The following is a 13,951-nucleotide window of genomic DNA, read 5'->3' as shown; positions in this document are numbered from 1 at the left end:
TGACACACCGAAAGGGTTAGGTTTTAGGGTGAAATGATTTCCTAAATACATAAATTCGAGATAGCTGCTGTGTTACAAAGTTTAGCGCTAGTATGTATTTTTGTTTTTCTTTCCTGTTTGTTTTTGGTATTTTTGTTTAACGCCGGAATTTCTCATTATATGTGTGTGTTTGTTTATTTATTTATTTGTTTGTTTATTTGTTTATTTAAATTTATGCTCATAAATTTAAAGATAGACCAAAGGTGGTTAAGATGATCCAAGAAAATGATCCGAGATGATGATTAAGATGATTCTTTAACTTGCCTGCAGACTAGCATATATATTTAATAATCAAATAAATTTATTTATCAAATAATCGATTAAAATAAAAAGTGTACAATTAAAAAAAGTTGCACCGTAAATGGGAAAAAAATAAATGGGCAATTCATGAGCCTAGAGTAGAAGGTGGATTAAATGTGTGATTAAGTGTATTTAATAGACTGCCAATCATTTTTGTTACTCTCCTCCCCTGGAATCTCTTTGCCGGATAACTTTTGAGCCAATGTTCTAAGTTTTCCAAAGTTTCCTTCCACAGTGTGGATTTGATTTCAACGGTCTCTGTTGTCCGACTATTAACAATTTTCATGGAATTGATGTTGGCTCTGCCGTGGCGATCTTCAGGAAAGAACTGGTTGATCCCAGAAAGGTATAAGCTCATCTGTTCTACTAAGTTTTTCTTTACTGTCTATATTTTGGATATATTTTATTATATCCTGTCTATATTTTAAAGAATTTCCTAATTCTTTCAGACCTGTCTTTTTTGTTCTTTAGATAGAAATCAGTTAGTACTTGCCTGTTTTTCCTCTTTGGATCAAAATGTGAGTAAAATACTTTTTTTTAAATTTAAAGATTTCAAAGTGTAAGAGAAAGAGATAGAGAGAGAAGAGAGAGAGGGGCGGTGGTTACCGTTAAATTTACAGATACGAAACGAACATTTATCCCATTCCAAGAACTTGGACTGAATAACTTGATGAATAAAATAAATTATTTGAAAACAAACCTGTGGTCGTTGTTTCCAATTCTGATGGCAAGCGCGTGAAAAGCCAACACCGTTTCTAACACTACAGTAGCACTATGATGAATCATTTCGATTTTCCTTGCTTCAACAACTTTTAGAAAGAAATTCAAAGCGCGATCGATCTATAAAAAAATGAAAGTAGTATTAATTCTACACCATTTTCATAAGACTTCTTAGGCCAAAATCTTATTAGCTAAATAAAATTATTCTTTAGAGTAACAAAATATTATTACTACTATGACAATAATATTAAGAAAATAATTATACAATAATATTATTATTATTTTTTTACGGTTTAATGCATCATTTTGGACATAAGAAAAATCAAGTTTAAGAATTTTTAAAGAGCCGAAGTAGGCCTGCCCCATCTCCACCTACTGAGGAGAAAATGAACTCGAATAAGCCACAATCTAGATATTTAAATGCACAATCAGTTCCTTGTATAGCTTCAGACGACCATTCTAAAATAAGGAGCATTTACAAATAATTTTATTTAGTGAGCCACCCAATCATTGGTAAATCATTTTTAGATGCCCCCCTCCGTCACCACGAATCAAAATTTTTAGATAACCATTTCAAAAAATAGCCCAAAGCTCCATCAATTAGGTCTCCAGGAATGACTTTTCCCCAAAGGGTGGTAACTTATGCAATTTGTCCATTGTTTATTGGGAAAACGGATGGGGGAATTGATTCTGGGTGCGTCCGAAAAAGCTAAGCGTTTCTTAAGACGAAATGTCAGGAAATACTGAGGGGAATGATGAAATATATAAAAAAAAACACTGTGTATCCAGATTGTTAAGAGGGTGTATCTGCAAAGGATTGGCTAAGTTGAAACTTATGAGGCAAGGCATGCTGAAGGGGATGTTCAAGTGACAAAATGACACTAAGTGCATACTGCTACTACTATTGCTACTACAACTACAACTACTACTCCTACCACTACTGCTGCTACTACTACTACTACTACTACAAATAATTTTCAAGCGTAAAACTACCATAAATCACCATCAATAATATATATATATATATATATATATATATATATATATATATATATATATATATATATATATATATATATATATATATATATATATATATATATATATATATATATATACTTTTATATTCATTTCTGAGGGTCTTGAAAATTTCGGATTTATTAAAATTAAAAAAAGAGATAATATTTAAATGCATTACTTTCGGCATAGTGCAAATTCTGTTCTAGTCATTAGAAGGCACGAGGGGAGGGGGAGGTCTGCCCCACTCCTCTCAATTTTTGCCCGTCTTAAGTTTGACTCGGTTATTTACCGTCAATTTTGTTCGTTTTCGGTGATTTATGGATGTTGATTTAAGGTAGCCTTACGCTAGGAAAGTTATTTGACTTTATTTAAGCTCATCTTTATTTTAATGTAGCTCTTTACTTTTCCTGGAAAAACTTCTTTCGTAGAGAAGATTTTTTAAATTAGTTTCTGTTTGTTTTTTAATTAACATATTATCTTTCATTGGTTAAGAAAAGAATAACTCCCTGGCGGAAAGTAACTCCCTATTTTAAATTATTTATAAATTGTATATAATTTGTTACTGCTTTGTCATATTTTTATGATTAATTCTCTCAAATGGTACAATTTTATTGATAGTTTTGTTTTTGATTTCATATAAAACTGTGACATGGCTCAGCAGTTAACACTTCAGGAGCGTGCCCAGCTGGCGTCACGATATGAAGTTTGGCAATCTGTCGTACGAGTTCAACGATGGTGGCGGACTATTCATGGACCACGTGCCCAAGTGGATCCAAAAACAATAAGAAACTGTCACGCGAAACTCACGACCACAGGATCTGTGGTACATGTTCGCAGAAGTGGACGCCCTTCGACATCCACGACCCAGGAGACAGTGCACGCAGTCTAAGCAATGTACCAGCGTAGTCAAGGAAAGTCAACTCGCCAGGCAGCTCGGGAAAGTGGACTCACCCGCTACACAGTGCGAACTGTGCTCAAGAAAGAGTTGAACTGGCGTGCGTGGAAGCCGCACTACTGCCAATCACTCTCGGATGAGGACTATGACATTCGCATGGACTTCGGAGAAATCATGCTGGCTTGGCATGAAGAGTGGCCCCATCTCTTCCGCAACATCCTCTGGACTGATGAGGCTGTGTTTCACGTCGGAGGCTTTGTCAACCGTCACAACTCCACTACTGGGCAGGAGAGGATCCTATGATAACAGTTGAAAAACAGCAAAATCGACCCAAAGTAACGGTGTGGTGTGGTATCACCTCAGATCAGGTTGTGGGCCCATTTCTTCTGCGCAACACCATGAATGCTGAACGATACCTTGATATGTTGCGTGATAGAGTCTGGCCAGTTGTCAGCACATGGGAGAACATCGACGAGTTGATATTTATGCAAGATGGCGCCCCACCACACTTTGCTCTTGTTGTCCGCGAATGGCTGGATGCTCGCTTTCCGGGGCGTTGGTTCGGACGTCGTGGTCCGCATGAATGGTCATCCAGGAGCCCGGATTTGACACCCTGCGACTTTTTTCTTTGGGGTTGAGTAAAGGAAGAAGTCTACCGCTCAAAACCAAAGACACTCGAAGAACTGGAGGATCGAATTAAGGGAGTCATGTCCACCATCCCAGCGGAGTTTCTGAGAAAGTCAGTGGATGCCATTCCTGAACGTTTGCAGCAGCTGGTGGAAAGATCTGGGGCACATATTGAATTTTAGAGATTTCTTATTATTTATGCATACCTTGTATGATTAATTTTTTTGAGAATAAATAAATATAATGTACATTGTTTTATTAATCAAAATAGGGAGTTACTTTCCGCCCACCCTGTATTTCAAATGTTTTCGATTTTTCTCTATAAGAATCCAATACAAACAACTAGTCATTCAGTCTAGCTAGTTCAATATAGCACATAGATAAAATACAAAATAGCTATTAAATAGAAGTAACAAGGTCTTTTTCCACATCTTGTGGAAAAACCACATCCTCTCCTAATTGGCACCACTGGCCCCAGGTAGAAACCTATGGTCATCTGTGGCACAAGTGACACCAAATTCATATATTTAGTATTATCTAATATTATCTAGTATTTTCTAGTCCATAATACATCTAATATACCTAGTGACATGAAATTAATATCCTAAATACATGTAAATCTATCACATTTAATATCTTATACAAAATTTACTAGTTGTAAAATGACGAAAGTTATTCTCGGAATTTGATTCCGATGAAGAACTTAGGTGAAAGGATCTCCATATCAATCCAAACAGCAAAAAGAAGAAATAATTTATAGAAGGAATTAAATAAATAAAGAAGAAGAAAGAAACAAATAAAATTACTGAATAAAGAAGACCTGGTTTCATGAAACAAGGAAAAACATGGACGATTTTTACCTTTTTACAATTAAATACAAAAAACAAGTTTTTTAACTGAAAGTAAGGAACGACGTTAAAAATTATAAATTATTCCGTATATCAAAGGGACTGTCCCCTCCTCAACGCCTCGCTCTTTACGCTAAAGTTTGACTTTCTCAAAACTCTATTTTTTTTAAACAATAAAAAACTTTAGCGTAAAGAGCGAGGCGTTGAGGAGGGGACAGCCCCTTTCATATACGGAATAATTTCTGTTTGTTTTAAGTTTTAATGTCGTTCCTTGCTTTCAGTTGCTTTCAAAAATCTTAGCAAAAATAAAACATCAAAAATTCTTATTTTTTATGGTCATTAACAATGTCTTTCCTTGAGACAGTAGGGATCGAACCTGAACGCCTTCTGTCAAGCGGCGCAGTCGTATCCACTATGCTGTCCCAAGGTATTTTAATTTAGGATTTATTCACAAATTGACTTGTAATCAATTTCAACTGCTGATTTCAGTTGAAATTACAAGTTGATTTTGGCTCCCCGTACATGAATAATTAAAACAAAATTTGCATATTAATTTTACTTTTATTTGGTTCAATGGCTTTCTCGAAACTTGTTTAATTTTGTTTACGAACGTTTTTATAAGCAATAAATATACATAACTTACGAATTAACTTACGTAACGAACTTCTATATTCATATATTTTTAATACGTATATTAGGGGGTTCACCCCCTACTTAGTACCTTGCACTTTAAGCTAAAGTTCGAATTTTGTTCCAATTCTTTAAAAATGACCCCTTAATCACAAAGACCGTTATTTAGAATAAATAGCTCTTATGAAAGTCCTAAAAAAATTTTGGCTTAAAGAGCGAGGCATTGACTAGGGGGTGAACCCAATCATATACGTAATATTTTCCGTTCGTTTAAGTTTTGATCTTGCTGCTTACTTTTAGTTGTAAAACTTGTTTTTTTTTTATTTAATTTCTGATCTTTTTTTTAAATAATGCTGGGAAATCCGGCGTCCCCTTCATAGCAATGTCCCTTCCCCCATGAAAACTTCCTTCATGGAAAGATCTCCCACATAACCCTGACCCTCCCCCCCACTACCAGAAATAATCCTCCCATGAAAACGTCTGTATACCTACCAATAACCAATACTATATGTTAACATTGGGTAAAGTTCATAACTTTCAGCCCTCCCCCCGAGGACTTTGGGGTATTCTGTCACCCTAAAAGACATAGTTATGATATTTTCGACCATGCTGAACAAAATGGCTATCTCAAAATTTTGATCGGGTGACTTTGAAAAAAATCAGCGTGGGAGGGGGGCTAGTTGGGCTCCATTTTTTTTGGTCACTTAAAAGGGGCACTAGAACTTTTAATTTCCGTTCCAATGAGCCCTCCCAAGATATTCTAGGACCACTGGGTCGATACGATCATACCTGAAAAAAAAACAAAAAACACGCATCCGTGATCTTTCTTCTGGCAAAAAATGCAAAATTCCACATTTTTGTAGATAGAAGCTTGAAATCTCTACAGTAGGGTTCTCTGATACGCTGAATATGATGGTGTGATTTTCATTAAGGTTCTATGGCTTTTAGGGGGTCTTTTCCCCTTTTTTCGAAAAACGTTCAAATTTTCTCAGGCACGTAACTTTTGATGGATAGAACTAAACTTGATGAAACTTATATATTTGAAATCAGCATTAAAATCTGATTCTTTTGATGCATCTATTGGTATTAAAATCCCGTTTTCTAGAGTTTCGGTTACCATTGAGCCGGGTCGCTCCTTACTTACAGTTTGTTACCACGAACTGTTAGACATAATTTAGGTTCTTTTCTTTTTATTGAAATCATTTCTATTGTAACCTATGATTGATACATTAGAATTATGATGAAAATTTCGCTACTACTAACTTCAATTTAAAGTCATTAAGAAATGAGAAAATGACAAAACTTGTAGGTCCCTTACTTCCTTATGGCAGCATTCGATTTCTTTCTCAGAATTTCTATCATTGCTACTGGGAGCCATTTTTGAGGCAACAACTTGGATTATAGGTCGTCCATTTGTGTCATGTAAATTACTTGATAGCTAGAATAAAAAAAAATATTATGATAATTATGGAATAGAAAAAAAAATGTAAAATTCACGACATAATCAGGTAAATGAAAATTAGGCCTAAATCAATTTCAAAATATAACTTCCAATTATATTTTTTTAATGAAGGAAAAATATATACCTATACACATAAGTATTAGAAACACAACTGCAATTTAGGTCGCGGGACCAACACTTTGGTGATTTTATCATGTCGACACGTCAAACATTCCGTAAATAATCAGGATGTTCAGCGGTCCCAAAAAAATGTAGTCTTAACTGCCTGTTAAATATGAGGATCAAGCAGCTAATATAATAAGTTGATAATAAGTTGAGCTAATATAATAAGTTGATAATAAGTTGAACTAATATAACAAGTTGATAATAATTTGACTGTGTCGTTAGATGCTAATACTAACTAATCAAGATGCCCAGTTAAGATGCGTTAAGATATTAACTAATTAAGATGCTCAGTTAAGATGCGTTAAGATGCCCAGGATCATCAGCAAAACCTTTGCCAAAACTCGTCATATGGCTAACAAAGGATAAAACAACCTGACCCCAACCCCACCCGCCCCCCCCCCAACAATCTATACGCTTAAAATCAAATCTCTTTAAAAAATTGATTATTTTTCTTTTCACACAATTTATTTGTTTGTTAGTTCTCTTTTGACACAAGTTCACACTTACAAAGGGCAAACAATGGATGATAAACATACTTCAAGAGTCCCAGCGTATTCAGATGGTTAAAAGTGTATTTGTAGATGGAAGCCATCAGGAAAGTCTGATGTCTTAAGTCTAATACAACAACAGCTGCAGTAGAAGGTGATTCCAAAAATATCAGAAGAGATAGAGCTGATACTAATCAAAGAAATGATTATGCTCCACTGTGTAGCAGACCCATAAATTACTTCCGACTAAACGGGTGCATATTCTGGTACAATGTGTACTATTAATACCGTTAACTAAAATTCCCTACTTAATGCGGTTTTCAAGATACCATGCGACCCGAGGACGGGGATGGGTGAAAGGGAAGTCGCTACACATGCCGGAGCCGTGGACGGATTTGGATAAGAAGGCAGAATAGTTACAATATACGACCGTCTGGTGAATATTCGTTGGGATTTTTTCAAATAAAAAGCTAAAAAGACAGTCACTGGAGTTCTGAACAAACGATTATGAGATGGCTACTGGCTTACTAGTCACTGTGAAACGATTATGAGATGGCGACTGGCTTGCTATATAAAAAGCTAAAAAGACAGTCACTGGAGTTCTGAACAAACGATTATGAGATGGCCACTGGCTTACTTTAAAAAAAAAAAAAATAATTAGCTTCATTTTTTAACCACTGGAACCGTCATAAAGCAGTTTAGGTTTCAACAGTACAGAAAAAAAAACTTTTTTTATTTTGTGTTTTCAGCAGAGCTCTAGTTTTGTCTGATTCTGCAAATATTCTAGATTCTAGTTTCGTGGGAAATGTCATTATTGTTTTAAATTGAGAAGATAGCTAACCTTATGGATGTGTTACTGTAAACCGAAGACTGGCAGGGTCAGTACAATATACCAAGATATATAGGAGTGCTGTTATTGATGTTAAAAGTAGGCTAAATTCACCATTCACTAGTGACTAGGTTAATTTAAAGCTGATGGATGAGAATTTGAAAGACTTTCCAGGAACAGTTGAATAGTAAACAAGAGAGTTTAGAATTTGACAATGTAGAACATGGATGGAATAATTTTAGGAAAATAATTTGTGAAGTATCTGATGGTGTCTTAGGGAAGAAAGTTATGAATGCAGATAGGAATTTTAATGAAAATACTTGATGTTTAATGGAGAGAAGGAAGAACTTGTACAGGAATTATCTGAGTGATAGTTCAAATGAAAATAAGAATAAAGAAAGAATGTAAAGAAAGTAGAGAAAGCATTAAATTGTGAACTAAGGAGGTGTGAAGTGGAGGCCATGGATAAAATTGCTGAGGATCTGGAAGATGCAGCTAGACGGCATAATAGTAAAATACTGTACTGGCTTGTTAATAAATTGAGAGAAAGTAGTCAATCTGGACATGTCCCAGTTAAATATTAATTTAAAAAAACAAAGTTTCCCCGAGGGAAGAAAAGAGCGAAGTTGAAACTTAAAACGGACGAAAATTATTACTTCACAGCGTATTTAATACATATCAATAAAACTAGTACAAATAAACCAACTAATTATGTTTCTCTATGCTTTTAGGATTATACAAAACTAGCGCTTTACAGAAAAAACAAAAGTCAAGCATAAAAAACAGGATTATTGATTTAAGAGTCAAAAGTGAGTATGTAGGCTGAAAATACTAAACGAATCTGTACATATTTTCATAGTCTTACCACATTGGTAACATTAGTAACTTTCAATATACAATTAAAATTATCTTAAAAACATAAGCGTAAGATAAAATATTTGTCTAATAGCTACAAAGTCATTGAACAGCATAAAGAAATATTGGATTGATTTATCACGCAGCATTTTGGTCTCGCCAGCTATAATACCAATAGTGGGTAATATACAGTCTTAAATTGTAAGAAATGCGCTTAAGTATTCTTTGAAATGAAGATCAAATAAGACATAATTTGAACTCTGGATATCTGATTATTTCTCTCTATACAACAGTGAATTTCAAGCTATGATACAACTTCTAAAGCTAGTGAATAGTCCTATTACTATCAAGATGGCTTTACTTCGAACTTGTGTAGAAACTGATCATGACATTTTCGTTTCATAACCGAAACGATAGCCAATCACTGAACTGAGCCATTGCGCAGAAGTGATACCAAATTAAACGTAAAAAAAATAAAGCGAAATCCTAAAATTGATTGTTGCTTTATCTTAAAAGCGATTGATCCTAAAAGGAACGATAATATTTTTATTCTGTAAAAAGTGCCCTTAATTGGCTTGCTTTTACTGTACCAAAACTCCTATATTTTGTGTTTTCAGTAAAGCGCTAGTTTTGTAAAATCCTAAAAGAATATGGAAACATACTTAGTTGGTTTATTTGTACTAGTTTTATTGATGTGTATCAAATAAACTGCGAAATAATAATTTTTGTCCGTTTTAAGTTTCAACTTCGCTCTTTACTTCCCTCGGGAAAACTTTCTTTTTTAAATTAATCTTTGTTCGTTTTTTATTAAAATTTAATGCATAATCTTTTTTATCTATACAGAATGATGTATGTTCGTTTTAAGTTTTAATGTCACTTCTTAGTTTCAGTTGAGAACTTATTTTTAATATAATTTGTAATTATCACCTATCTAGAGGACAGAAGACACCTCTAGAAAATACTGCAAACAACCTAGACAGCTAAGAAAAACTTTCTGTCTATAACATAAAGTTCATTTTCCATGCTTCACAAAACAATACATGTTTTTCAGAAACGTTTGTTTTTCGATGAGCAAAAACCTGTTTTTACTCGGCCGACATCGCCTGAAAAAGCCATGAGGAAGACAGGGCCTTATGAATCACCTACTGACTAGTACTGACTAGCAGAAACTAAAAGGCTACTGTAACAAAAGAGAGCTGTTTAAGGGCTCATTTAAAAGCTTATAGTTATACCTAATCGCTTTTTTAAATTTGACTTGATAGCACATTCCCACACAGTGCACTTTCGGTTGTTTCCCCAACTATTTTAAACGAAACAAGTGCCTTTTCCAACGAAATGACCAAAAAAGGTGTTTTTCAAAACCTAGGCAAGAGCAAAAACTATGGGGGCAAGGACGTTCCTTTCTTTCAATTACCGCCGTTAGAACTAGCACACAGGGTTCATCGCAGAGTGAAGTTTGAAGGTTCAATTCAAAATTGTTGATCAATCAAGCTTAGTTTTTGGTAGATTTTTAGTTGAAAAGTTTTTAGTTTTAGTTAATTTGTTATCGCAATAATCTTTTACTTTTAAGAAGAGTAGGCGACTTATGAAACTTACTAAAAGGGTCTGGAGGGGGGGTATATGTGAGGGGCTCTTATAAACATCCAGTTACGGGCTTTGGACCGTAACTATTGCACTGGTACCGTTTTATGCTTCCAAACTGTTCCACTTAAGAAGTGCCGTTTTTAGTGCTATATGGCACTTTTGGATGGTAAAATTGATAAAAATCATGTAGATATGAGTAACAGGTTTAAAATCAGCCTTCCGGTATATGCCTTAAAATATGAGTGCATCACGTTTTCAAAAATAGTGGATTATCTGAAAAGTAATCATAAGAACGGAAAAACCATGGCATGATAATCTAATTTGAAGTCCAGCGCTGTACTGACAGAACCACGCCTCTAATAATGTAATTTAATATATTGGTGTTTGTAGGACTTTAACTGCGTAGCTTATTAAGGGGGAGTGGAGGAGGTATTTGCAGGAGGTGTTCTTGCAACCTTCCAGTTAAGGGGTTTGGACCATAATTACTACAATGATACCGTTTTATGCTTCCAAGATTTTCCACTTAAGAAGCGGCACCAAAAATGTTGTTTTCAGTGCTATATCTCACTTACAAATGGTAGAATTGATAAAAAGCACGTAGATATGAGCAAAATTTTCAAACGAGCCATTACACATCACTCTAAAAAGTTCTGGTAGCCCACTAGCCCTAGCTTTTCCACATGAGACATGGCACCGAAAGTGCCGTGTTTAGTGCTATTTGAAACTTACAGATGATGGAATTTATAGGAAGAACGTAAATATGAGCAATATTTTTTATATGAGTTAACAAAACTCTATCTAGAATGTCCTGGCAGCCCGTTAGCACTACCCCTTGAAAAATGGCATAAGAAATGTCTTTCTTCGTGTCCTATGGTACTTGCACACGGCGGAGTTTATATAAACCACGTACATATGTTAAATAGCTTTTGAATGAGCTCTTAAGCATCTCTCTATGGTGTTTATGTAACCCGCTAGGCCTGTAAAAAATAAAAAAAAACGACCGTTTTAACATTTTTTAACTTTTAGTTACTATGCGGTGTGGTAACAAAGAGTTCATTGCAAATTCTCCCCAGAAACTAGTTAACATTGAGATCTGTGAAACCCAATAGATGGTAGAATTTATGAAAAATCTAGTAAATATAAGCAATGGCTTTTAATAGAGCCATTAAACATTTATCTAAGATGGTGTGGTTGCCTGCTAATGTTTCAGTAACTTACTGATGAGCAGACGATTTATGACACTTACTAAGGGGGCTGGGAGGCGGAGTTTATGGAAGGGATTATTGTAAGCATCTAGTAAAGGGTTCTGAAACAAAACTATTACAATAGTGCTTATCTTGTATTTCAAAGCTTTTCTACTTAAGAAGTGGCACCAAAAGTGTTGTTTTCAGTGCTATATCCCATTTACGAATGGTAAAATTGATAATAAAAAAAAGCACGTATATAAAAGCAATAGCTTTCAAATATGTCATTAAACATCACTCTTATAAGTTCTGCTAGCCCTAAAGCCCCAGCTTTTCCACTTTAGACACGGTACCAAAAGTGCCGTTTTTAGTGCCATTTGGAACTTGCTGATGGTGGAATTTATATGAAAGACGTAGATATGAGTAACATCTTTTATATGAGCTATAAAAAATCTGTCTACGATGTTCTGGTGGTCTGCTAGTGCCACCCCATGAGAAATGGCACAAAAAGTGCCATTTTATTGCCATATGGCACTTCCATGTGGCGTAACTTATAAAAAGCACGTAGATGTGAGAAATAGCTGTTTAATGAGCAATTAAGCATCTCTTTATGATTTTCTGGTAGCCCGCTAGGCCTGTTGAAAAAAGAAGAAAAAAAAAAAAAAAAAAAAAAAAGGGAGACAGATCAGTTTTACCGATGCAAAATGGTGATTTTACTTGTTGTTCAGGGAGGGGTACTGTAATTTCCCTGTAAAAAGTTTTAGACCATGCTGATTTAAATGGTACACTTTTCATTTTGATATGACGCCATTTCCGAGGGGTTTGAGGCTTTTTTCTAAATCACCGTACATTACTTTTCACAATAAACTTTTACTTTTAAGACGAACCGAAATAATAGTTAACATTCCTGAGTCAGTGTCAGATGGCGATTTTTTTTTCACTAGGCAGTTTTTTTTTCAGATCGTGTTTTTTAACTTTTGGTTACTATGGGCTGTGGTTCGCTCTTTACTAGATTGCAGCTACCGCCGCTTTAAAAAATGCAGCCTAGAAAAAGACTGAAAAAACGGATACCGGTACCGATATTCCCGATAAGATACATGAGATATCAATGCGCCCGATACCAATACGCGCCATATTGATATCACATACAGCCCTTCCCCAGGGACTATGGAGGGCCATATCATCATCAAAACCATATATATATTGGACCTTTGAACTGTGTTAAACAAAATGGTCATCTCAAAATTTTTATAGGACAAGTTTGGGGGGAGGAGTCCTGTAGGGAGTGGGGGCTATTTGCCCTCCAATCTTTTTCGTCACTTAAAGGGCACTAGCAAATTTAATTTCCATTCGAATGAGCCATTAAATATCTCTCTATGATGTTCTGGTCATTCGCTAGCCCTCGTGAAAAAAAAAGAAAAAAAAGGAGACACACCCGTGCTACCCATGCAAAAAAAGTCATTTTCCTTGGTGTTCAAGGTGGGGGACTGTAATTATCCTTCGCGAGGTTTTGGACAATTCTGATTCCAATGGTGCACTTTTTATATTTTCAAGGGGTTTCAGGCTCTTTTTCGAAATCCCAATTAATTTCTTTTCGCAATAAACTTTTAATTTTAAGATTAACCGAAACAACAGTTACCATTCCTGATTCAGTGTCATATGACAATTTCATATATTTCAAATTCATATGGCACGTTTTTTTGAAAGCGTGTTTTTCAACTTTTGATTATACTATGGGCTGTGGTTCGGTCTTTACTAGGTTGCTGCTGCCGCTGCAACCATGATAGGAACGTGGCCACAGTTAGTGAAAATAAAAAAAAAAGTTTTTTTAACCGTACGAACAGAAATTATTCTGTATATGAAAGGGGCTATCCCCTCCTCAACGCCTCGCTCTTTACGCTAAAATTTTTTATTGTTTAAAAAAATAGAGTTGTGAGAAGGTCAAACTTTAGCGTAAAGAGCGAGGCGTTGAGGAGGGGACAGCCCGTTTCATATACGGGATAGTTTCTGTTCGTTTTAAGTTTTAACGTCACTCCTTACTTTCAGTTAAAAAAAAACTTGTTTTTTTATTTAATTTTTGAACGTTTTTTAATTAATGCAGGGTTTGATTTTGGCTCACCGTATATGAATAATTAAAACAAAATTTTCATATTAGTTTACTTTTATTTGGTTAAATGGCTTTCTCGAAACTTGTTTAATTTATTTACGAACGTTTTAATTAGTAGTAAATATACTTAACTTACGAATTAACTTACGTATTGAACTTCTATATTCATATATTTTTAATACATATATTAGGGGGTTC

General features: G+C 34.9%; 1 protein-coding gene across 1 annotated transcript in view; it reads right to left on the bottom strand.

Annotated features, from left to right (window-relative positions):
* LOC148952023 (uncharacterized) overlaps positions 1 to 13,951 on the bottom strand; it is a 109,874-nt gene that overhangs the window by 1,149 nt on the left and 94,774 nt on the right. The window contains exons 3-4 of the mRNA XM_089088807.1: positions 6,398 to 6,517; positions 1,040 to 1,179 (exon numbers count right to left, since the gene is read on the bottom strand). Of these exons, the coding sequence (XP_088944933.1) occupies positions 1,040 to 1,179; positions 6,398 to 6,517 (260 nt within the window). The remainder of the gene's footprint in view (positions 1 to 1,039; positions 1,180 to 6,397; positions 6,518 to 13,951) is intronic.

Source organism: Artemia sp. Qi Xiang Cuo, chromosome 5 (genome assembly GCF_049724085.1).
Source record: "Artemia sp. Qi Xiang Cuo chromosome 5, ASM4972408v1, whole genome shotgun sequence".
Taxonomy (NCBI): Eukaryota; Metazoa; Arthropoda; class Branchiopoda; order Anostraca; family Artemiidae; genus Artemia; species Artemia sp. Qi Xiang Cuo.
Note: the sequence above shows the minus strand (reverse complement) of the source record. Positions and strands in the feature narration are given on the sequence as shown.